We start from the raw sequence: 24,949 nt of genomic DNA on the forward strand, positions 1-24,949 counted from the left end.
GTGATTTAAAGAAATTAACAAACGACATTATTGTTGAAAAATGGCAGCAGGAGTGTATTAAAATCACCATTTTTTTAAAATTAAGTATGCCATCAGTAAATAACAAAAAGCTCAAAAATAGTTATTTAAATCGTTATCTTCAGTCTGTTATCAATAGATTAAAAATAGGAAACTTAGCAATCACACATTCCTGGATCCTCAACAAAACAAAGCCACCTTATTGTGAAGCCTGCGACAAAAAACTATCTATTCAGCTTTATATTAACTGAATGTGAAAAATACGATCAGATCAGAAGGAAACTCATGGCTCCATCAAATGTAGAATTGCTCTTCCAGAATAGAAGTCAGGAAGTCTTGATCTCATTTGTAGAGGAGATAGATTTGATCAACAGAATTTGAAGTTTTCTAAATGTCACAACAAAATAATCAGTTTCTAATAATCCAATGGCGTTAAAAGAGCTACATCGTGCTGAAAAGCCGTTAAGCTGCAAAAAAAAGAATTCGGTCGAAACCAAACGTTTTTTAACTATTTAATTTTACCTATAATAAGCAAACCTCTTTTGAAAATGTTTTCCTAAATTTCAAACGCCGAAGGTTTCTGTGTTCTTACCATCAGAAAGCATCGACAAAGTGGACTTCATTTTGGAGGCTGCCACCCAACTCCTTCACTTCTATGAACAATATTTTGGGATCAACTACCCGCTCAACAAACTTGGTTCGAAATTTCTGTTCTAATGTTGAACGTGATGATAAGAATTTTTATTTATTAATAAGAAAAATATTTGATTGCAAACAATAACTCTTTAATGTAGACGAAACAATAAGCTTTCACAAGAAGGTTTTTGATTATTTTACAGCCCAATAAAATAGTTTAATGGTATTACAATAGACAAATTAAAACTGGCTGAGCGAGAGTTATAAACTTTTTAAGCTTTTACAAAAACTTGATTAATAGTTTTTAGACATATTTTGAACTTCTTAGTCAGATTTCATCATCATTTTTCTAACTCGCCTGCAGATCTCTCGGTCGTTCACGCGACAAACGATGTAGCGATTGAAAGCTTGGGCCTCATTTGGACCAGACCTTCAGAATTACTTTATAAAAAGGATGCCAATACAGAGGTGGCGAAAATAATGGCTGTAAAGAGAATAGCACACGGCTTGGTTCACCAGGTTAGTTTCAGCAGGCAGTTGTATTGTTCAACCATACATTTTGCGATTAAGTGTGTTGGATATATTTCTTATTTTATTATCGATTAGCGTAAATAAAGTTATTGCGCTGTTTAAATGTTATAAATTTCACTTTGATCATTCTTTTTTGTCAACATGAATCAATCTCTGTAAGAAAATTCATGCAATCTGTAAAAATAATGTCCAGTGGTTCGGAAACCTGGTGACAATGGATTGGTGGGACGATTTGTGGTTGGTAGAAGCATTTGCTGCATACCTCCAAAGCGTTGGTGTCAAATATGTTTTCCCTGATTTGCATTCTGTGAGTTTTTCAATTTTAGATTTGATAATTTTTACCGAGTTTGGCTGAACATATATTTTTATTATGTTGAGAAAGGCGTTTAAAGCAAAATCATTCTTATGCAACGATGGGTGTGTTGACGTCGCCATGATTTAAAGAGCAGGCAGAATTTGAGTTTAACACGTTACAAATTGCGTGTATGTATATGTAACTTTCACTTTTTTCTCAACTGTAACTAATTAATTGTAGAACATGCAGAAACTAATTCTATAATTGAAACATGTCAATAAAAGATTCAGTTCAGTAGTTTAAAAATGTATAACAGTGTAGGTAATGTTGAAACTAATTTTTTTTTTTGAATGTTTGTAAAATGTCAAAGATTGGTATGATTATCAAAACTTAAAGAAGGACAGAAAATTCAATTCGAAAACATGCGTTCAAAATTATTTTCAGTTTGACAAATCAGCACTGATTGGAATGGAAGAAGCCTTGAAAGCTGATTCGTTGGAACGCACGACTTCTCTCAAATTGATCAACCAGAATATTGATCCTTCCAACCTCCAAAAGCTCTACGATGCATTTCCATACGACAAAGTTCGTAAAAAATAGATTCGCTGTTGTGTCGCATCATTTATTTGTTGCAAGTGGTTGCAACAATTAAATAAACCGTGGGCTGCAATTGCTAAAAGTGACATTTGACATAGTGTTGCTAGAAATATAGTTGTTTTTTAATAGCAAACAATTCAGAAGTACAGACAATATAAACAACTCAAAGTTATTTTAGATTAAATTAATATTTAATTTATAAAAATGTTTTCAAACGTATCAATTGAATTTTTTCAACAAAATAAACTAAAATTGAATGTACACAGTACAATATTGACTCAAAACGCCACAAGGAAATATTAAAAAGGTAACAGATGTTTCAGTTTCTGCTGAATGAAATTAATTTTTTTTCTATTGCAGAGTTTATCAATCATCGGCATGTTGGAAACGATTATGGGACCTTCTTTGTTTGAAAATGGGCTGAAGAATTTCCTACAATATTATCAGTTTAATAATTTCATCAGGAATGCAGTTTGGGAATTTTTTTCACTACAGGTGGAGTGCTGAAATTGTATTATTTAATAAAATTATTAATTAATAAGGAGGCTTTACTTTGAAAATTTTTTTCATAGAAGTTGAAATTTTGAAATTTTATAATCTAAGTAAAAAATACGAATATTTTTTTGAAGAAGGCGAATAATAATTGAGACGCTTTGTTGGATTTTTAAGTTTAAGAAAATACAAATCTTATTCACATCTTAACAATTCTTGTTTTGCATCATCTTTAATAAACTGCTATTTTTTAATTTTATATCATTATTTTAAAGATATTAAGTTTAGTTAGGGTATTCTTTTATTTGTAATAAAGAAAAAAATTTTTCATAGAAAAAAGGCATCTACCCATCTAAGATAAAAGATATTATGGACGGCTGGATCTCACAGGAAGGGTTTCCTCTGGTTACAATTAGGAAGAATGGCCGCGACCTAACGTTTCACCAAGAAAGATTTGTTGTCAGTAAAAAATTAGGCCTAGAAGATTTTAGAGTGGACTTTTCAAAATTTAAGTTTGTACGATTCTAAGGGTATTTCACATGAACGATTTTTAACAGCACTACTTGGATAATTCCGTTCAAACTTGTTACTAACAAATATCCCATTGATTACATCACTATTCGCTTTGGAACCAAAAATCGTGAGTGGAGCTTTTTAAATGGTTATGTGTTAACCGAACTTTTAATTTTTGTTTAAGCATTTTATTATTTAGCGGCAACTTTACAAATTTGATTTCATTAGCATTGCCATAACCACACAAAATGCTCGCGTGAGAAAACACGTACGAAGTTTATTTATTAATTAAAATAATAAACAAAAAAAAAATTAAGAAAACAAATTTAACATCATTTTTAGCTTATAGAATGTGGCCACGTGCGTTTATAAACTGACACAGGAAAACTTTTATGTTTTTCATACAATTATATATTACTTTTAATTGATTTCTAATGTCACAATAATTTCAACAAGATCATTTGAAACTGAAAGAAGATTACGATTTGTTGTATGTGCACATGAAAGGTTTTTTTTTATAACTTATTTTTAAGAATATTATTACGTTAACGTTGTCATAAATGATTTATATAAGTTTTGGGTTTGACCGATTTTAACTGCATCGTTCTTTTGAAATTTTGAGACACGATTCATAGAAATGTAAGGTCTATTTTAATTAAATATTTCATAAAAAGGTTAATAAAATGTATTGATTTTATAATTAATTGTGAATTTGTGTTAAGCATTATGTCGTTCTACTTTTTTAAAAGTGTTTTTTTAAACTACGCTTTTTCCAAATTTCTCAACTTGTTATACGAACATTTAAGACGTTATAATTAATCATTTTATATTTTATTGCTTCTTAACAATAACAGTTTCATATAACAATCTTTCAATACCTTTTATTTTGAAATTCCATCTCAGGATTCTACAGAGTGAATTATGACATGGCCGGCTGGCGAAACATCGTCAAACAGCTCAGATCCAATCACACCGTATGGCTTTTCTTTCAATATTTAGTCTACAAATCGTTGAAGAGTAACTAACTCAATTCTTTCTCACTACTTGCTTTAGAGACATCGAATACACACGCGCAAACACATAAAAAACCTCGCATATGATAAGCAGGGATTTTTTGCGTTAGAACGGAGTCTGGCACTCTCAACCATTACGCCACCAGGCCACACGAATTAGCATGAACGTGTCGATCAGAAAAATAAATTTCTTATCAAAATAATTTCTTTTAAAACGAAGGTCTTCTTTCACATAGACAGAACCAATTTACTGAACGATGTCTTTGCTTTAGTGAAGTATATATTAAACTTTTCATTCATTAACTTTTTTCATTAACGACACAAGATTCTTAGCATTTTGTTATATTTACTAGTTGATGTTTTTAATAATTTTGAATATTTTCGGTTCCGATTTAAGAAGCACCCAAATCAACCATTTTGTGATTTTTAGTGAATTTTTAATAATTTTGATGAAATCTATTAGAAAAAGTTCAAGTTAACTGTCATCAATCCACAGTTCAGGACACGTTAGGCTGAAAGTAGCTCTTAATTTCTTATCGTACATGAAAGCGGAAGAACATGTCAATCCGTGGCTCGTTGTGCTCCAGAATTTGAAAAACATCATCGTACAATTTTCAACCAATTCCGATTATCCGAAACTTAAGGTCGGACTCCTTCAATGAATAAATGAATGAATGAATAAATGAATGAATGAATGAATGGATGGATGGATGGATGGATGGATGGATGAATGGATAGATGGATGGATAGATGAATGGATGGATGGATGGATGGATGGATGGATGGATGAATGGATGGATGAATGGATGGATGGATGGATGGATGGATGAATGAATGGATGGATGGATGGATGGATGAATGAATGGATGGATGGATGAATGGATGAATGGATGGATGGATGGATGGATGGATGAATGGATGGATGGATGGGTGGATGAATGAATGAAAATTTCCAAATGTGTTATCTAATGTATTTATATTTTTTGGACATTAATATTAATTACGTTTATATATTATAGTGTTATTTTAACTAGGTTGCCATGAGAAACCTGATTACCCCACAACTGAAAAAGCTTGGCTGAGATGATGTGGGAGATCCAACCACAAAGTAAGAAAATGATTGGGACAATTAGATAACGATAGTTATTAGATCGTCCAATTGTTGAACAATTTATAATTATTTTTACGCAACAGTGTGCATTAACTCGCAAGTTTTGCATAAATGTTAATCCATCGCCCTTTCCAGATTGGTGAGAGAATACCTGATGACATTAGCTACAGAGCTGGGTTTCCAGGAACAAGTTGACTGGGTGTTAGGTTCGTTCAAGAAAGTTGCCGATGGTTCATTAAAGTTAGTTTTTTCCTTAAATAATTCAATGAATTGGGATGTTAATAGATGCCAAACAATAAGAACAAAGAAAATTATTTTTCAATATTAACTGCTTCATAAAAACTCATAGTAACAATCTTGATATTTGTTTACCTTATTGTCAAAGTCTTTCATATGAATTTTGTTATATTGCTTCACTGTGCAGAGAGAGACGAATCAAGAAATAATCGTGTTCAGGTATGGAGTAAGATATGGAGGGCAGGAGGTCTGGAACCATGTGATGAGTAGTGTCGCATCAACGAACTCTCCTAGCAACAAAAGAAATATTATGTTGACGGCTTTAACGTACACCAATGATACCACCAAAGTTTACAAGTAGATATGTGACATACCTAAGAAGTTTCAATTTTAAAAATTGCAAATTTTTTCATCGAAGAAAACTGTTTTATTTTCACAGTCAATGAAATATTTTAAAAATATTTTTGTAGTAATTCTTAGCTCGCAAATAATTGTTTAGATTTCTCTCGTGATTAGCACATTATTCAGAGTAGGCCAAATAGCGTGAATACTTATTTCAATGTTTCAATATTCAAAACAAGTAATCATTTAAACTTTTGATAATTTGGAATAGAAGTCAATAAAAGAAAAATCAATTACATATATAGTTTTTATGTCTTTTATTTTACAATGATTTCTAAATCATATTTTGTGTACTAAATCTATAAAAAAAATTGAATTTATATAAAAAAAATTACCATTTCAGATTATTAGAAATGTCTATAAACGAGAACTTCATATCGACTGAAGAGTTTCTAGAGTTATTAGAAAACATCGCAGTGCAACCATCCATCAGTGAAGTTGGATGGTGGTTCATGAAGAAAAATTGGAGCAAAGTATTTCAGAGGTTAATAGTTGTTTATAAGTTTTCGCTAAATAACTGGCTTTTATTGCTAGGATGTTGGTTTCGTAATCTTGAAATAATTTCTAAGTGATAACGTTCTGACCTTACTACCCAATGCACAGACCTTACTATAGAAATACTTATGTCAGGCGCCTTGCTTCTTTGAAGTTTCTTATAAAATATTTATTTTTCAAACACTGGAGTTTATTAAAAAGATTCCAAATTAAGTAATCTGCTGTTTATCACGTTGATATTTTTAATAAAATTACAAAAATTAACGATAAATTTCACTGTTTTTTCGCTGAACATTACGTAAATCGCGGTGAAAATTCAAACTACCCAATGTACTGAATCATATATTGTAGGTACTAGTTAACAAACAATTCACGCCAAAATTCAACCCAGGCATATAATTATTGGGTCGAAATACTTATTCATAGATATATGCATATATATATATATGTATATGTAAATATATATATATAATATATATATATATATATATTTGTTGTGTTTGTTTTCTTCTTTCCATTCAACAATTTGTTTTTAGTTGTTTAGTTTATATAAGCCTCAAAGTAATTACAGCCTAAAGTTATAGTAATTCATTGCACATTATTAGTTTGAAAAATAATTTTAAAACAACCTGAGGAAAATTTCGATTGTATTCCTAATTTATCCCAACGAAAAGTTAGAGCACTCTTCCAAACTGATAATTCTGCTAAATTGTCATGAAATTAATTTTGGTCACAATTTCATATATTTTCCGTTGTTTTGGTTAGTTAATGAATTAATTTAAAATTGACATAAAACCATTTGATTGTTTAATGGTTTAACAAAATGTGATTATAGAATATATTTTATGTTTTATGGTAAGGGTGTCTGGAAGTCAGAAATTGCTGCAGACGTGTTTTGGAGCACTGTCCTCAACTTTTACATCAAAAAGCCTCCATGACGAAGTGAGTGCCAATGGCAATATTAAGCTGCTTGGTTGTTTATATTCTCTAATATTATACAAAATCGCTATATATACACATGGGAATAATACTTAAATATGTATACCGTTCAGTTGAAATCCTTCCTCAACGAACATATGTTTGGCAACCCTCAGTGGAGGAGCGAGCTTCTGCGTGATGTGACGAAACGAATTAAGTGGAGAGATGAATTTGAAGATGAGATGGTTCAGTGACTGGAGGAACAAGACATTTGTTAGTCTGTTCACACTTCAAAGATGATAATTTTTTTATTTTCATGACATTTTAGAGACGAGTAAACAAATTATAACTGTTAAGAATATATAAAAGTCGCAATAATTTCAACCGTGTAGTTCATAGAAACGAATGAAATGTGATATTTTTCTACATTGCGCTAAAATACCTTTTGACTATATAAGATTTCTGTTGAAATTGTTAAGCAAATAAATGAATGAATAAACAAACAAATGAATGAATGAAAGAATAATTTATAGACTGAATAAATGATTGATTGAAGAATTGTTCCGATGTCACTATGTTGTAAATTTTGCGGCATTCATAACATTGAGTATTTGGAGATTTTCGCAAAAAATGTTTTTACAAGACTGAATGTCATCCTGAAAACCGCTTTAAAAAATGCTTGAAAAATCAGATACTTGAATCAATATTTTTTGCTTCATTTTAAAAAATCATATTTGCTATATAATAAAATTTTAATGAAACATTATGAAAATCATGTGAAATAAATTAGAAAAATATTTTGTTTTTGTTATGCGACAAAAATTATTAATATAGCTGTGTAAAATAATTCTTTGAAATTGTGTTTCACGTATTTTAATATGTTTTACAGATAATGCTCTTGAAACATGTTGCCCAATAATAAAGACTAAAGAAATTTGTCTAAATAATTAAATAAACATCAAATATCTTACTAACAAACATTCATTATTGTAGTTGTTATGGAAGCAAACATTTTTAGATAAATTTTGGATTTTTTGTTATATCGTATATTTCCTTCATCTAAATATTTGATTTGACCATTCTTAGTGGTGGGTTTTACTGATAACATTCCTGTTTTATTATTAACGAATATTATTTTAATGATTAAAAAACTTCCTTAAATGTTTTACAATTTTGATAAAATCTTGAAGCACCTCAATTCTCATAGAAAATCTGAAATACTCTCCAGTTTTGTACAAAACCCCAGGAAAATTAAAACTAATAATTAAAACTAATGCTAACAAATTTAAACTCCACGGCGCCGAAACTGCGGGGCTCCAAAAATCAAGACTGCAATCTTGTTCATGTTTTTAAGAAAAAACTTAAAAAATATTCAGTTAATACAACTCAGTTAAATTTACTTGCATAATAATATAAACTTAGCTGTGAAGGGTGTCTAAGTTCTAATTTTACGATCAATTAATAATTTTTACAGTTGAAACTATTAAGACGAAAAATTATAAGAAATAAAAATAAGATAGTTTGTAAGAATTGTTATACATCTGACCGTTCATTTTCTTCAGGTAGATATTTTATTAATTAATTCGATTAACTTTTCTAATTTATTCATGTTTTCTGAAATGTTGTTAAATCATCCGAGCATTATACCCATCAACCATATATATATAATATCACAGTCTGGATCACAATAAAATATCTAACCAATTTTTAAAACCTGTCATAAACTCAATAAGTGTTACACTCTCCCACTCGTTTAATCCTTCATTGTCAAGTGGTGTTTTCCCAAATTGTTTTAAAATAGCTAGAATTGTTCCAATTCATAAGTCTAACTCAGTACACAATGTTGATAACTGCAGACCGATAAGCATTCTAAGTTCAGTTTCAAAAATTGTCAAAAAGTTTGTCGAGGTAAGATTAGACTTGTTTAAGAACAACTCATGCGTGATCACAAAAAATTGGTTTGGCTTTCGTAAAATGCGCTCCACGGAAGATGCCGTTATGGGTGCGACGAACGAGAATGTCTTCGTTTTGGAATGTCAGTCTCAGTTGTTTTCCTGAGTTTTGCAATGGCTAACGACTCGGTCCTTCATAATATTAATGATAATATGTATTAATAATATAATATGTAATGTTTTTTTTATTACTTGGTTTTTACAATTTAATCTTCATACATAAAATGTTTTGGTTTTAAATAAAATAAATTAAATGACTTATTCTCAATTCATGTTATTGCAACTCCTTTTATATTTGATGTGAATATTCTTTCGTTGTAGCTTTTGACTTTGCTGGTTTGTTTTAAAATTGTGCTGATCTTTTTTAGTGTGTTTGAATTGATTTTGAATATTTTGTCACCGATTTAATTAAGATGTATTTTTTCGGTTTTCATTTTGTATTAATGTACAAATCAATTATGTAAATAAATAAAGATGGAGTTGAACAATGCGTGGACATAGGTTAAGGCAGCACAGCCTAGCTTGGAAACTTTATTTGACAAGGACTGTATACACACAGCTGCATAATTTTACGTCGACCCCGCTTATGCATGTAAGCAATTTCATGTACTTGTACACTTGTACAGCCTACTTTTGTATCCTTGTATTCAACGTATTTTTGCGACAGCCGGTTATCGTCAAACTTCAATACTTAGCGAGCTGATTTTTAATAACTTGTCCCTATAAACTTTATCTCATTTCTTTCATCGTTCTTTTCTTTCTTATAAATTTGTATTTAAAAATTTCAACTTTGTTTTTCATTGTTCTAAAATTAAATCTCTTAATTTTTAAAATTTAGCAATGACTGACTCAAATTTAGCGCACAAATTTTTCATTTTTATAATATTTATTAAGGCAACTGAGCCATTCCAAACATATTGAAACAACTAAAAACAATTTTGAACAAACAAACAATCAAATGCAAATTCCATAAAAAGAACGAAAACATTTTTGTAGTGCATTAAGATAAATAAAAATCATCATGCAAGTCATACCTCTCCCAGTGTTCAAAAATGTGAGATGTTTAAAAAAGTTTTTAAATCTTAAAATTGTTTTAAAAACAAAAAGTTTTCAAAATTAAGAATTGTTTAAATCACTGGCACGCTCAAGATTTTTAATAAGTTTAATCATCGCTAACAGAACTTATTTCAGAAGCTGTTGTGTTAGGAGCTGCTTTTGCTGGAGCTGTTGCGGTTTTTGCGGCATTATTTGGTGCAACTGCTTTGGTATCTTTTGTTGATTCAGCAGTTTCACTGTCTTTAGCTTTGTAGTCTTTTTTGCTTTCTAAATTTTTCACCTTGGACTTTTTTTTTAATTCGGATTTTTTTACATTGGGCTTTTTTTCTTTAGTGTCTTTTTTTACATTGTGCTTTCTCACCTTGCCAATGAGATTTGAGTTATCAAGTTTATCGCCAACTTTTGCTTTAAACTCTTTCACTGATTAGGAAATGATAGCTTATATAATATAAACGAAATTGAAAATTATCTGGAAGTGATTAAAATTTAAATCTAAATAAAATACGTTTTTATACGACATGAATAAATAAAATAAACAATTAAAATTATTTCATTCGAATAGTACCAGCTTGAACTTTTTGCTCATATATCAATGGATGCCTCTTCTTGACATAACTAATCGCACAACAAACTGATATTATCAAAAGTAGGAGGAAACATCCAAGAACCAAGAGAACTTTCATAAACGGCCCTATATCCTTTGAGGGCCTCGGTGCTATCAAGCAACGAAAGTCATTTTAACATTTTAATTTAAATAGAAAATAAACAAAATCATTAAAATCGGCTTACAAGTTGTTTTGAACTTGGCGGCAAAACTCATGGCATCATGGCATTCCGATGTTATCTCGGGACCAATAAAAACTTTTGAGCAGACTAATTCTTTCGGACAAGCTCCATTATTGAGCGAACAGTCTAAGAATATTTAAAATTTAATCATCCATGAAGAATAAAGGATAGAAGAGATTACCTCTCTTGTTGCAAAGTGGCCCTGTCCAACCAGGATCACACATTCCTGGCTTGCAATCAGATGCAGCTGATGTGTCAATGCAGAAGTGACGTTCACTTTTTGCTTCAAATCTTGAGAAAGCTGGAGGATAATTATATTTTTTTATAGATTCATTGCAAAATTATTTCATGCGTGTTGGAGTAGAAAATTTTGAAAAAAAAATTTAAAGCTCAACAAAACATAAAAATAACTTTTATTTATCGGGTCGTACGCTCTTCGTTGGGAAATGATTATATTGTTTTGTGGGGCAATTTGAAATGTTTTGTTATACAATTTTAAAACAAATGATTAAAAAATTGAATAATTTATATGTAGTTAAAAGCTAATATCTCAAAACAGGTTTTTTCATCATAAATATGTACGTATTTTAGACCTGGAAAATATAATCAAAATAAATTTTTTTATGATTTCTTTTTTGGAAAGAAAAGAAGCAGAATGGGCTCCACCGCAATAAAACGCTATATTTTTATGTTGAAATAAGATATGTATGTCACATAATTTTTAGAGAAGCATGGAATTTTTCTCCATGACACAAAAAGGTCAAGAAACACTGTCCTAGCAAGTATTTTAATTCTGCAACAAAAATTATATTTCATCTACTTTTATATAGAGAAAATTTGCTTTCGCCTCCACAAGACAGAGTTGCACTGTCCCTACATTTTTGATTGCACTGAGACGTGGCAACTTGTAGTGAGGCATTCATTAAATTTCCGCAAATGCATTGAACTGAATTCTGGATTATAAAATTAAACCAAATAAATTGTTCTAATGTATCTGAGCATAATAGATGTAGGTGATTTACCTTTATGGCAAATTCGATGGAGTTTTGTGTCCTGCAGTGCACCGAGCAAGATGTAAATGCCTCACCCTGAATGACTCTAAACAGCTTGTTCTCCTGTTGCAATCCTTCCGAGTAACAACCAACGTAACTTGGTTTAGGCAATTTGGCTGAAAATTTGTAAACTTTTGAACATCAGAAACACAATTTGATCGCTTCAAACATGTTATAGAAGCACAAAGCAAATACTTAAAGTTGAATGATGTTGGAAACCTGAGAAAACAATGTAATGGTCAGGTCCTCCACACGGGTTGTCATCAGAACACATCAGGTTGCAATTAACTGATTCACTTTCTTCACAGGCGGACCAACCACAATGGCATTCGTCACCATTCTAACGGAATTTTTGAAAAATTTGGAAGTTAACGAATGATGTAAAAATATTTTCAAGGAGTTTAACAAAATATTCTGTTGTAACCTACTCTTAATGGGAAGCAATGAAATTTTAAAAATAAATTTGAAAACAATCACTGATCATTCTACCATTTTTAATGAAAGATTATACGTTCAAAAAATATCGTATTTTCATCAAATGTAATGAATCTAGCTCATGAACACACATCCTTTTTTGTGCAACTCTGTTTATTTCAAACTGTAAAAGAATTAATTCACTGACACTCAAGCCGACAATTAACATGGGGTTTCTGAATTCTTCACAGAATTTTATGCATCCATCAAATGTGAGATTCTTTGACTCGAAAGTGTGCGCAGTATCAAAAGAACCAAAACATCCAACGTAATAATATTCTCGCAAATCTCCTGCGTTAGAAGCCAATAAAATTTTATTTAAAATTATCATCTGTGATAAATTTACTAAAAAAACCCTGAAAAAACTTGAAAAAGATACAGCCAACAAAGTGAATTAGTTTGAAATAGCAGTGTAAGACTTATAGTGTGACAGAGAAATGGAGAAAATTGAGAACAAACCTGCATATACTTCAATTTCATCAATCGCCATATAATTTATTTCTTGTTTAAATTCAGGAAAAAGGATGACGTACATTGATTTAAACTCTGGATACTTGCATGTCACACGTTTTGGCGGTTCTGCACATAATGTCATGTTAACTTCATAAGTATTGCATGGAATCCCAAGCGAGTTAGCAAGCAAAATATCGTCCAACTCAATCACATAAGTCTGGTTGCCATTCCCTACAAAAATTGTATAAACATTTTAAAGTAGTGGAATTGTGCGCAATCGAATTCATCACCATTACCAATTTTACGGAAATTTGGTCTGTGATAGACAACAACATATTGCACTTTGTATAAAGCATCAAGATGCACAGTAATTAATACATCATCTGCTGATTGAAGAACATGACTCAAAGAATTCTGTATGATGTGGCCATCGACCAGATAATGTGATGAAACAGTTTCAAGTTTGGGAATGGTGTCAACTCTCTTTCTGTACGCTAAATTCTTAGACGGCAATTCTTTTAAGATAAATTTTGTTTCAATCATATAAATAGTTCACAAATAGACTACAAAACAGGGATGTGTAGCAATTTTAAGTATTTCTACATGACACCTAAGTACTTGTACTTGTTATTTTTACATTGTACTTTAAAAGTTATAAAAAAACGTACAAATATTTTACAATTAATTTAAAAATTATAGTTTAAAATTTTAATTAGTTTATTTAGATATCTCGACCATTTTTCCAAATTCGGCTAGACCAAAATTGAGCCGGATTTTTGTCATCTAAGTTTTGATATGCAACGAATTTGTCCAAGTTTAAATTTTTATCGGAGGCGAAAGAGGCCAAAATTTGTGGTGGTGTGGCCAAGCTAGCGACCTTTTCATTTTGTGCTTGTAACGTCAATTCTTTGACGATTTTTGACATTAAACGGTGCTTTTTTTGTTCAAAAAATAAGTTTTACTAACTTTTAATAAAAATACTGCTACTTCCTAGACTCGCCGTTGGGAGTGTTTTACAACAAGGATTTAAGCTTGGTTTGAAGCTATAGTTACGACTTAAACAAAATGCACTGTCTACTAATTTGCCTGCGACTACGGCCTTTGCCGGATTTGAAAAAGTCAAATCTGGTTCAGTTTAGTTTAGTGTTCCTTTGCATTTGAGATGAAAGTATTTGTACTTGAATTATAGTACTGTACTTGAGGTGCAAGTGCTTGTACTTACAAAAATTTAATTTCTGTACTTGAAAAAAATTACTTGGAAACATTTCTGTTAGACAATTTAAAATAGAATAAGTTTGAAAATATTGCTTTACTTTCACAAGTCCATTGAGCAGTTCTGTATTCACCGACTACACAAACGCATTCGCCAAATGTTTTTCCTTTAACTTGTATTTCGTTGCAGATCATCATATTACCACCACACTCTTCTTTATATGAGCCACAAACTTCATATTTTTCAAATTTAAAAAACTAAGTTTAAATGTATGAATCGATTGCAACTTAAGAAAAAATTGAAAAATTTACCTCTCCTGTCACAGAAATCACCAGTCCACCCTTCATTGCAAACAACATCACAACTTGATAAACTTTTCAGTTCAACTTCAACACCACAATGTGTATAAACTGACTGACCGGCTGGAGTTTCCAGATACGTTCCAACTGTAAGATATGATTGTAGATGTAACTAATTAAAAAAATTCAATTGTTAAATTATAGGATGAACAACTTAAATGTTATATTCATAACAATATACTACTTCTTACCTAAAAATTTGGCCGCACAATTTATCCCGCCACACTTTTGATCCTTATTTCCGCCACATGCCACCATGCAGTTGCTTTCATAATTTTTCGGATCACCGCATGTCTCTTTCTCTCTGGAGCTGCACTGGCATTCATCTGCAGCCTTGTACAATGCAATGATGTTCAATGTATAGTACATGTTTTTTTGATTGCTCTTATATTGAAACTCAGTTAAAACTTGAAGATAATGGCGCAATTTTAGAAATTTTAAAAGCGTGTGTTAATCGTTTGCTTGCTGATTAAGTTAAAATATAAAACCAAAAACAATAATTACGCTGTTATAAATGTTTGCAAGCAATGACAAGAAGCAATTGATATGAAGCATAGTAACTGTAAGGTATGCCAGTGGTAATGCATTTTCAGCACAGATCTTCATGCATAATTCTATGGTCAATAAATTCACGTGTTTAAAAACTTTCGCATCGTCCGGAACCACGGAACCGGCATCGACCAATGCATGTTCTACTAACTTGGCAGGTTTTGCTTGAGAAATAAAAATTTCTGTTGAGTTAGCGCTCAAAATTTTATGAAGAACTCAAAGCAGACTTTGATAAATGGAATAATATATAGCGCCTCCACAAAATTCATCCATATTCTCGCACGTCATGTTACAAAATTTACTCGAAACCGGGTAGAAGGCCTTTTCAACGCAGAAGCACATTTTTCCTTCCTTCCGGTTAAAAGTTAAAAAACTTCAAAAAACATTAAAAAATAACTAATTTTTAGATTAAAAATTAAAAAGCAAACATTTATTGATAATTGATTAATTAATAGTACTACAGTTAACACACGTCCGGATGAAAGTTTTTTTTTAAATAGTCGGCATTCAGAAGAGTCAATAAGAAGGTAATTATGTTCATCTGCATGCAGTCCATTTTTTAATTTTCAGTAACTCCATTTAACGCTTGAACATTTATCGAGCAAATCATGTTCGAAATAAATTTGCCAAGAAAAAATTTATTCAAAACTTTTTATGATAAACTTTTGTGAAAAATTTGTAAAAAATCTACCCGAAATAAAACCTATGTATGTAGCAAAAATCTATTCAAAAATAAACTCATGTTATGAAAAAAAAACTCACGCCAAGCCCGATGAGGTAAGCATCTTGCTCATTTGCACAGAAATTCTCACATGCTACGACGCTGTAAACTGGTTTGACGGAGGAGTGCACAACGAGTGCATAGCAGCCGATGTACTCCCTTCTGCTTATTGCCACAAAGCCAAACTCTTCAAATTAAATTACTCCATTCAATTAGAGATGAACGTGCAAACAATATTTACCTTCAAAATTTTTCTATCATGAATGCAAATGTTTGCTGAAAGTGGTGAATGTTACAAATTTGTTTTGCCAAGGAAGTGGTTAAAAAAATTTTATCTGGTCATTGTACGAAGAAACGTTTTTTGTGAAGTTCACAATTAAATCTATGTAAAAAAAAACAGTTAAAAATGAAACTCGCGTGAAAAAAATCTGATCGAAATACGATCTCCGCAAAAATGGAACAAAGTTTGTAAGCAATTAATTCTGTCGTTGAAGGGGTCAGATTTCATATGCTTAGCGACCAATCATCATTAATTTTGGCATAGATTTAATAAACAAAATAATGGTGAGAAAATTTGAGATCGAAGGAAAACAATTTAAATAGTAATAAATAATATCCTGGATGGATAAAAAATAATTTTAAAACCTGGAGAGAATCGTTAACAAATATTAACCTCCATTCACCTCCATGCGGATAATGAAGATTTACATTAAGACATTTTAATTCTTCAAACTAGTCGAAACACATAGAATTATTACCTTGAAGCAGGCCATTTTTGTTCAAGCCATAGTTTTCAGGATACTTGCATTCCGGTATTTCCGACCCGGCCCAATTATATTGAGTGCAAATCGCATTCACACCGCATGCTCCATTTTCAACAGGGCAATCTGTTTGAAGTGAGAACTTTTAACATTATCAAAAAAGTGAGTATTTAAGAATTTTAGACGTTTTAAAAATAACGAAATTATTTTTTAGAAACGAGTTCTTCCTCTAAAATTATGGCACTAATTATTATTTATTTCAGCAGATGAAATATTTTCAGACAGGACTTCTCTTATCACAAAGCTCTCCGGTCCATCCAGCTGTACAATGGCCTGGCTCACAATCGCTTGCAACTTCTTTTTCATTCATACAGAAGTGATAATTGACAGGATTGTTTCTGTAGTTGAACATGTTCTGTCCTGATGATAATCAACAATCTTTTTATTCTACAACGATTACGTTGCATTTTCTTTGAAAAACAACATAAAGCTTTTATATAGTAGTTAAAGAAATATTAAGTGCCCGCTCTGTTTTTACTGGTTCAAAATTAAAACTTCTATAAAGATGTTTAGCAGATTGATATTTGAAGACACGGAAACATTACTTTTGTACAATGAAAATGTGTCGGCCGATCCGCATGTTTTCCAATTTTCACTTTTGCACTTCATTTGACAAAGACTTGAATCAATTTGCTGATTTCCAGCAAACAATCGGTCACCACACACGCAATATTTACCATCCTATGAATCACGAGATACGGAAATGTTTTGTAAGTATTATTTATGTTGTGTAGCCAATAATTCTTTTCATTCACTACAATCAAATTAAAAACCATTATCTTGGCAAACTATCTCAGACGGTAGCAGTGCCATCACGTCTCGCATCCTTATTGCGCGCTAACCTGGTTCGAACGTCTGGTGTCTTGCTTGAGAGTACATACATATGTGTATGTTGCGCCACTCTGCACGCTACAGCTTTCGGGGCACAAGAACTTAAACGCGCCTAAAAAAAACAAAAAGAAATTTGTTGCAAGCCCTGTCCTTGTCGAAGCTGCAAAAAAAGAAAAAAAACTTTTCGTTATTGAATGTAAATTAATGATGAGTGAACGATAACCAAAGTTGACTACCTTGATAGCGAATTCTTCAAATTGATAAACACTGCAGTATAACAAGCACGATTTGAATGGCGAATCCATGTTTGCCTCCTCTTTTGATTGTGCTCTTGATTCAATGGCGTCATTATTGAAACAACCCAAGTAACTTGGCTTGTTCAAATGGTCTGCAGTGTTGAAGGTTCAACTTGTGCATCAACTAACAATTTATTCTAATAAAATTATAATCGTTTGAAAGTTATCGTACATTATAAGGAAAAGTTTTTCTGCAAATTTTATCACATATAGTTTTGGTTGTTGACAATAAGATGTAAAAAGGTGAATTATTTTTGCGATGACAATTGATAATTTACCTGAGAAGACCTCGTAATGATCTTCGCAAGTTGTCATGTCCATCTGAACGTCTGCATCTTTTCCGCAGACACAAAATTTTCTTTTCTGAGAGAAACGTTTTCACACCGAACTCATTTTAATTTCATAAAAAATACCTTTCAGAGTTTTAAAAAATAACAATAAGAATATTTTTGAAGCGTCATACGATTGCTGCTTAAGAAATTACGAACAAAATTTGAAAAGCTGACACTTTAGCACGATTTGAAAGATGCAGCGAGGAATTCAGCAATTCAGCCTTACCTTTGGAGGCATGCGGAAATGGTGTCTCCAAGATTTGATATGTGGACGTAGAAAGTTAAATATTTGTCAAACTGAGTAACACGATGAAGTCTTATACAAAAAGTGTTGATCCTGCGGTAATTGCATTTTGAAATGTGGGAGACTTCAGAAACTGTTGACGTGTTCCAGCCAGAGTGCGGTGGTTGTGGGAACAAATGTACAGGAAACAGAAATATGCAGACGTAGATATTGATAAAAAAGATAGAATATTTGCTACTAATGCCTTTGACAGAAGTATGTAAATTGTGAAAATGAAAAGGCCAGGAACGGGACCCAGGAAATCTCTGGTGTTGGCTGTACCGACTTGAGGAGTATGAGTTTTATTGATTATGTTGTTTTCAAGTTTCAACAGATTTTTTAATCGAAAAATTCTGATTAAAAATATTAAACGACTTACATGTAATGCAAAGATAAAATTTTCCACATTGAATCCTGCACAATACTTGCGACAATTTTCATCGTTGCCATGATTAACATCCTGAGACGAATTGAAGCGGTCGAATTTTTCAAAACAACCAACGTAGGAGAACGGTTTTAAATTATAGCCTAAAAACATGATTATAAATAAATCAACTGAAATGTGAGGAGTTAGAAACGATTAATAAGAAACGATGGAAACTATACAAAGTCGTTTAAACACACCAGCTCCGTAGACTTCGACTTCACTGAAAGTAAAAACACTGTCTTGTTCTTCAACACCTTTCATAATGATAACAAATCTAAATTTTTTTTCCGACTTGGCGCAATTGATGTTGATTGCATCATTTTCGTGGCAACTTCCTCCAGCCACTGGATATTTTCCACATTCAACTGATTCCAATTTTGACGAGTTGAGATACACAACGATTTTGCCTAGGTATGAATTAGTTATTCTACAAAGATCTCCACAAACATTGAAAAGCATTCCAACATTAAATAAGTAAAAATAACAATTTGAATTTTTGAAACCGATATTGACCAAGTTTTTACAACAAGCAGTGTTTGATTTTATAACGTCGTTCATTAAAATAAAAGACAATAATTGAATCTAGACAAAAAAATTTCGTAAACTTTTGCAATGATGGTCGCATATCCTAGGGTAAATAATGACAGTTTCAATCTGATATTCCTCAACCAGATCTACAGCCATCCATCCAACAATAGAATCAACTGGACCCTTCAAGAAGAGCAAATGTACAATTTCCCAATCCAACATATATCCATCTACTGCATACTTCCAGTCGAACTGTTTTAAATCTGATGCGTTTATAAAAGGGTATGCCGCAATGAATGGTTCTGCTGATATCGTCCGACGGAAAGCTAGGTTCATTGTTTTTGGCAGAGCTGTAAAAATTAACGAGTTGTTGATAATTTAAAAATTGTATGTCTCTGCTGTTCCAAGCAAAAATTGCACACAAATGTAATATTTTTAACGAACAAAGCTATTAATAACTACAATTTCTTACGAGAACACTTTGAAAAAGGTTGTTTGTAATTATTTTCGGGGCAAACACATTCAGAATATTCCTTTCCTAAAACGTTTGTTTTATGACAGGTCAATGGCCTGCAAACATCGGAGTTGGTTGAACAGTCTGAACGAAGTTAATTTTAAAAAATAAATTGTAAGAAATGAAATAATTATTATGATAAAAAAATAAAATGATTAGCAAAGACACAAACTCCAAAAAAATTTAAAAAACTGGAGCAAGTGAAGGAACTACCTCTCTCGTCACATTCGCTGGTCCAACCCGTTTCACATTCCGTGCACTTCGTTTCAACGCTTGATTTGCATTTTGATTGATGTGAGAATGCCGTTTGAAATTCAAAGTGCCTCAGGGCTATTTATTATTGTTTCAATCTTCCATTGAACTTTTACGCGCAAAAAATTGCAACATTCGTCAATAATTTTAGAACCAATTTTGACTCAATTTAAGTTGAAACTAACTTTAAGAATGATTTGTTAAGATGTTGTTTTTGAATATTTGTATTAATATAAAATCAACAAAAGCAATAGTAATGATACCAATAGTACAATATTTATTCATATATGAAAAAAAACTTGTTCTTCTGGGTTGACAATTTGTCCCTGAGCACATCTGACGATCGTTTCCAGGACATTCAACATTACAATTGGACAACATCTCAAGATCTGACAAACACTTAATTGCAGCAGTGTCAGATGGTTTGGAGCAATAACACAGCGGTTCTTTGGCTGGTTCGTTCTGTCAGGTGCAGTTAAGTTGAGTTCAACTTAAAATTCAGAGCCTTAAAATTGATTAGAAAAATTAGAACTGAAAATTACATGGAGAAACGTCGTCAGTTTACTTATCAATATTATGTTTCAAACAACGTATATTTAATTTTAAGTATTTCAAAAAATATAGTAACAATAACTAAGCAAAAAACCTTTAATGTAGCATGTGAAAAATTCCTTTCAAAACATATTGACATGCACGTGTCAATTGTTATCGCTGGTACAGAAACGAGTGAGTGACTGCTAGGGTTAACGTCGAACTCGTTTAAGCTAATCAGAGATTCGCTGAAATCCAATCTTTCTCTAACTGATGAAACATATTTATTTCATCTATGACTATCCTTACTTAAAAAATGACCAACTGCATCAGTTATACTTTCAGTTGAATCATTTTATATATATTTACTAAAATCAATAAAATTTCAGCGGCATCTAATAAAGGAATGATAAGCATAAAAAATAATTAATAATAACTTTGATAGACAGAAAAGAACTCGGATCCACCACACGCATCGTAACAATTGGAACAACTCATATCACAATGAGATGAACTGACTGGATATTTTGCACTACTAAGGCAGTGACATGCCTCACCCCTCTGTTGTTCAACATTTCCATATTGTCATTCAATTTTTTAGTACCATTATTTACAAACATCAAGAAACTACCTGCAGGCCGATCATAAAAATGTTCTCCACGGCCAAACAGAATTCCTTGCACTGCATATAAGATTGGACAGGCGTGCTCTTCTCAACGACAACACTCCAGTAACATCCAAGGTACATTACGTGTGTTCCTGGTTGGGGCATAGTAATTTTCGTAACATTACATTTACAGAATTCATTGCATGCGTGAAACAAAACAATTCATTGCTGACCTCTTCAAACACACACTACTATATAATAAAAAAAAGTTCACACACATCTAACAAAAACTCTTTCCTTAAAAAACCCCGTAATACGTACTTATTAACCTTCCATTTTTCATCAATTTAAAACCATGAGGAACGTCGTACTTAGATCCCGTCTTACTCCTTCCATCCGTTGTTTTCGGATTACTTCCATGTCTCCTTTGGTGGCAGTCTATTTCTGAGGAAAGAAGGAACTTTCTCAAAAACTGCATATTCAGCGCAGTCACAACTGGAATTTTTAAAACTAAAAATTCTAACAGCAACGTATCACCTACTTTTTATATCGCATCGAGCTCCTTGCCACCCCGGGTTGCATTGCCCTGGTCTGCACTCAGCAGGTGGTGTTGGTAGGTTCATACAAAAACTATTCCGAGGTTTCTCAAGGAAATCATAAGTGTCGAAAACTTGGGCATGCATGGGCAATACAAAATTTAAAATATCTAAATTATTTGCCAGGAGATAGCTGATGTTCATAGTAATAATGATAAAGACGAAGACTTGAACATTGCTAATAATAAATTAGAACAAGAACTTACGGTTGTACAACGAATAGCGGTTGGCAGCTCCACACGACTTGCTTATTTCGTCCCCGCAAACTGTATTACATTCACTCATTGCCACCTGCTCACTTCCTATGATTAAATCCCCACATATGCACTTGTCCACCTGCTCATGCATACAGAACAAATTTGGAACACAAGCCACCGTTTAGACGATGCCAACTCATTAATATAACTTAAACCAACCTTGATGGCAAATTCTTTAGAATATTGATTCTTACAATACAAAAAGCAGGACTTATAAGCAAAATCTCTTTGCACTGTTACACCAGAATCAGTTTTTTCTTCCAGTTTTGCATCTTTAAAGCAGCCAATTATTGTGGTGGCAATAATTTTTTTGTCTGTTTGTGTTTCAGTTCGAACAAAAAACGTTTAGTTTATTGAAAAGCTCAAAAAATGTGAAACAACGCAAGCAAGAATAAAAAATATTTATCACATTTCTATTCGAATATTCATAAAAATAAATTCAGATCATTGTTAAGTCATAGCATCCCATAAATACATAAAAAATTTAGATTCAAGTTATCTCACAGAATTGAAACGCATTATAGAGTATGGCAAAGATTTAGCCTTAAGTGAAAATTGTGCCTCAACATGTCTCATTTTTTGATTTTATATTTGCTAGATGGAAACAAAGGAAGATAATTTCCTAATTTGCTTTTTAACTTTCATTTTAATTTCTATAATTTAGCTGTTCTAAAAATGTTTACCTTTAACATTTTAAGTTATTATTTTATTATATTATTTTTTAAATCTATTTAATTTTTTCTAGAAATCAATTTTTACGGTTTGCTAGCTTCTTTTATTTTCGGTACTGATAAATTTTATTATTTGCATTTAAAATTAACAAAACTCTTTTTTTTTATTGATACCTGGTCTGTTGAAAGCACTGGTCAGTCGTGTCGATTGATTAACAAAAACTTATTTTGGCGAAGATTTAGCTGCTGATATTTTAACCTATATACAAAAGATGAACGTATTATGACCAAACTAAGATCTCAAAATTCACGAGCATGAAAAATATTTCACAACGAACCGGAATAAACAGCAAAATTGCCTTCACAGTCTTCAGCTTCGTTTGTTGAAAGGAGCACATCAGCATTCCCTCCGCAATAACACTCTCCATCCTTGAAAATTAAATATTAAACACAATTTTTAACGGATTAAACGTGTCAGCATTTTGTAAAATTTTATAGGATACACATGAAAGTTTGAAAGTCTGGAGGGGAAGAAATTAGTAAAAGTCCGTTTTAAGTTCACTCTAATAATTTTTTATTAAAAAAATTTCGTTGTATAAAATAATTTTTTGTCTTTGAAATCCGGTCAAACAACATTAGTACATTTGTACACTAAATTTTTTCAATACAGAAAACTCACAGTAACGCATGCCTTGTAATTTTACTACCAATGATGTTGTTAGTTTTGATGTGAAACACACCAGTTGGAAGAAATAAAATTAATTGAACAGAAAAAAAACTTAGTAAAGTTTTAAAACAAACATTATCAACTCTTTTTAACGATTTTTAAAAAATTAAAAATTTAGAACAAGCAGAAATGATTTATCTACGTCATCAACAAACAACATTGAAGGATTTAACAAAAATTAAGTAGCGGTAAGCTACCTTCATAGCAAATACCACTTTATCAGGATCAAGTCTCTCACACTCGTCTTGACATCCTTCCTTCGCATGCAAACTCACAGCCGTCGGATTGAAGGTCTCAAAACAGCCAATGTAATCAACCGGCGGACGTTTGATTTCTGTCAAAATTCATGATACTTTTGACAAATTGTCAATACATTAGGAAGCTTGGTATAACGAAACTGCTTGTATGTAAATTTTGTTGTAACGATCGTCAATTGATTCAATCTTATGCAAGTTCACTGATTTCTGAAAAGTAAGTACAACTGCTTCGAACGCAGACTCTTTTAAACTTTTATTTCGAAGCCAACAGTAATAATATTATAATTCCAATGAAGTATTTTCGAATCACCAAAATGCTTAAATAAATATATGATGGTGTTATTTTGAATATACCAATATTTAATTAATTAATTTTTTCTTTATTAGGCAGGAAGACACATAAGTTCAATGAGCTTGAATGGTCACACAAATCACAATAAAATTCAAAAATCATATAAAAATAAACAAAAAAAAATATAATTATTAAAATGAAAACAAAATTTTTAATGAATGAATGACTACAAAGCATGGTGAAAGCAGAAACATTACTTAAAAAAAGGAACGACGAACAAGAAACATAAAAGTGCTTCGAAAGCATTTGGAATGAAATGCTACAGAGAGATATAGAGAATCTGCTGGAGACAAAAAAACGAGAAACTTAGGCAAGATTGGAAAACAAAAATTTGCTAATTGAGACTGTGTTGACGTAAATCAAAATATGAAAAAGAATTTTCCTGAAAAAATGAAGCATAAAAAATAATTAATTTGTTTTACTTTCATAAACTTCGACTTCATTCAACGCCAAAGGCTCTGCCGTACTAGGTTGAATGATAACAAAGCGGCCAAGCAGCGGCTTAGGTGTGCATGTAATTCTCAAAGGTTTCGTTGCGTGATAACTTCTAAGGTCTGGCAGAAAACCGCAAAAATCATAATTGCCTAACTTCTCCACTGTTGCTTCTTCCAATGTCTTGTTCACACCAACTTTCAGTCTTCTAATATGAATATCTACGCATGTTCAGAAGTTTTACAAAATTGAATTTGAAATTATTTATTTTTATATAAAAAAAAATTTTAAAAATTTTTTAAACTAAATTATAATAAAAATAATAATAATAATAAACTGATTACAAAAATTGCAATAATGTA

At 31.6% G+C, this 24,949-nt stretch overlaps 4 protein-coding genes across 4 annotated transcripts in view; 2 read left to right on the forward strand and 2 right to left on the reverse strand.

Moving 5' to 3' along the window:
- Window positions 1-303: 303 nt before the first annotated feature.
- HELRODRAFT_177630 (hypothetical protein) lies at window positions 304-5,804 on the forward strand (the record flags this gene model as incomplete). Its single annotated transcript, XM_009025778.1, has 10 exons — window positions 304-343; window positions 617-715; window positions 1,019-1,173; window positions 1,925-2,065; window positions 2,438-2,572; window positions 2,903-3,006; window positions 3,127-3,209; window positions 3,539-3,589; window positions 4,597-4,739; window positions 5,631-5,804. The coding sequence occupies 10 exons, from the start codon at window positions 304-306 to the stop codon at window positions 5,802-5,804; spliced, it is 1,125 nt and encodes a 374-aa protein (XP_009024026.1).
- A 394-nt stretch (window positions 5,805-6,198) lies between these two features.
- HELRODRAFT_177631 (hypothetical protein) lies at window positions 6,199-7,512 on the forward strand (the record flags this gene model as incomplete). Its single annotated transcript, XM_009025779.1, has 3 exons — window positions 6,199-6,329; window positions 7,201-7,282; window positions 7,393-7,512. 3 exons carry the CDS (start codon window positions 6,199-6,201, stop codon window positions 7,510-7,512), a joined length of 333 nt encoding a protein of 110 aa, XP_009024027.1.
- A 2,860-nt stretch (window positions 7,513-10,372) lies between these two features.
- On the reverse strand, window positions 10,373-14,972 carry HELRODRAFT_177632 (hypothetical protein; the record flags this gene model as incomplete). Its single annotated transcript, XM_009025780.1, has 14 exons — window positions 10,373-10,686; window positions 10,832-10,981; window positions 11,056-11,178; window positions 11,234-11,353; window positions 11,873-12,005; window positions 12,075-12,220; window positions 12,324-12,444; window positions 12,727-12,869; window positions 13,038-13,262; window positions 13,322-13,546; window positions 13,998-14,156; window positions 14,345-14,476; window positions 14,556-14,690; window positions 14,795-14,972. 14 exons carry the CDS (start codon window positions 14,970-14,972, stop codon window positions 10,373-10,375), a joined length of 2,304 nt encoding a protein of 767 aa, XP_009024028.1.
- A 918-nt stretch (window positions 14,973-15,890) lies between these two features.
- The window catches only part of HELRODRAFT_177633 (hypothetical protein), a gene marked incomplete at both ends in the record, with an annotated part of 13,985 nt that continues 4,926 nt past the window's right edge, over window positions 15,891-24,949 (reverse strand). Inside the window, 22 exons of the mRNA XM_009025781.1 lie at window positions 15,891-16,060; window positions 16,632-16,760; window positions 16,923-17,054; window positions 17,240-17,375; window positions 17,537-17,685; window positions 17,749-17,913; window positions 18,100-18,184; window positions 18,816-18,964; window positions 19,061-19,270; window positions 19,469-19,741; window positions 20,119-20,235; window positions 20,457-20,619; window positions 20,804-20,958; window positions 21,126-21,249; window positions 21,320-21,447; window positions 21,617-21,739; window positions 21,837-21,965; window positions 22,098-22,227; window positions 22,308-22,462; window positions 23,158-23,248; window positions 23,744-23,880; window positions 24,578-24,808. Of these exons, the coding sequence (XP_009024029.1) occupies window positions 15,891-16,060; window positions 16,632-16,760; window positions 16,923-17,054; window positions 17,240-17,375; window positions 17,537-17,685; window positions 17,749-17,913; window positions 18,100-18,184; window positions 18,816-18,964; window positions 19,061-19,270; window positions 19,469-19,741; window positions 20,119-20,235; window positions 20,457-20,619; window positions 20,804-20,958; window positions 21,126-21,249; window positions 21,320-21,447; window positions 21,617-21,739; window positions 21,837-21,965; window positions 22,098-22,227; window positions 22,308-22,462; window positions 23,158-23,248; window positions 23,744-23,880; window positions 24,578-24,808 (3,281 nt within the window). The remainder of the gene's footprint in view (window positions 16,061-16,631; window positions 16,761-16,922; window positions 17,055-17,239; window positions 17,376-17,536; window positions 17,686-17,748; window positions 17,914-18,099; window positions 18,185-18,815; window positions 18,965-19,060; window positions 19,271-19,468; window positions 19,742-20,118; window positions 20,236-20,456; window positions 20,620-20,803; window positions 20,959-21,125; window positions 21,250-21,319; window positions 21,448-21,616; window positions 21,740-21,836; window positions 21,966-22,097; window positions 22,228-22,307; window positions 22,463-23,157; window positions 23,249-23,743; window positions 23,881-24,577; window positions 24,809-24,949) is intronic.

This window comes from Helobdella robusta (genome assembly GCF_000326865.2).
Source record: "Helobdella robusta unplaced genomic scaffold HELROscaffold_43, whole genome shotgun sequence".
Classification (NCBI taxonomy): domain Eukaryota; kingdom Metazoa; phylum Annelida; class Clitellata; order Rhynchobdellida; family Glossiphoniidae; genus Helobdella; species Helobdella robusta.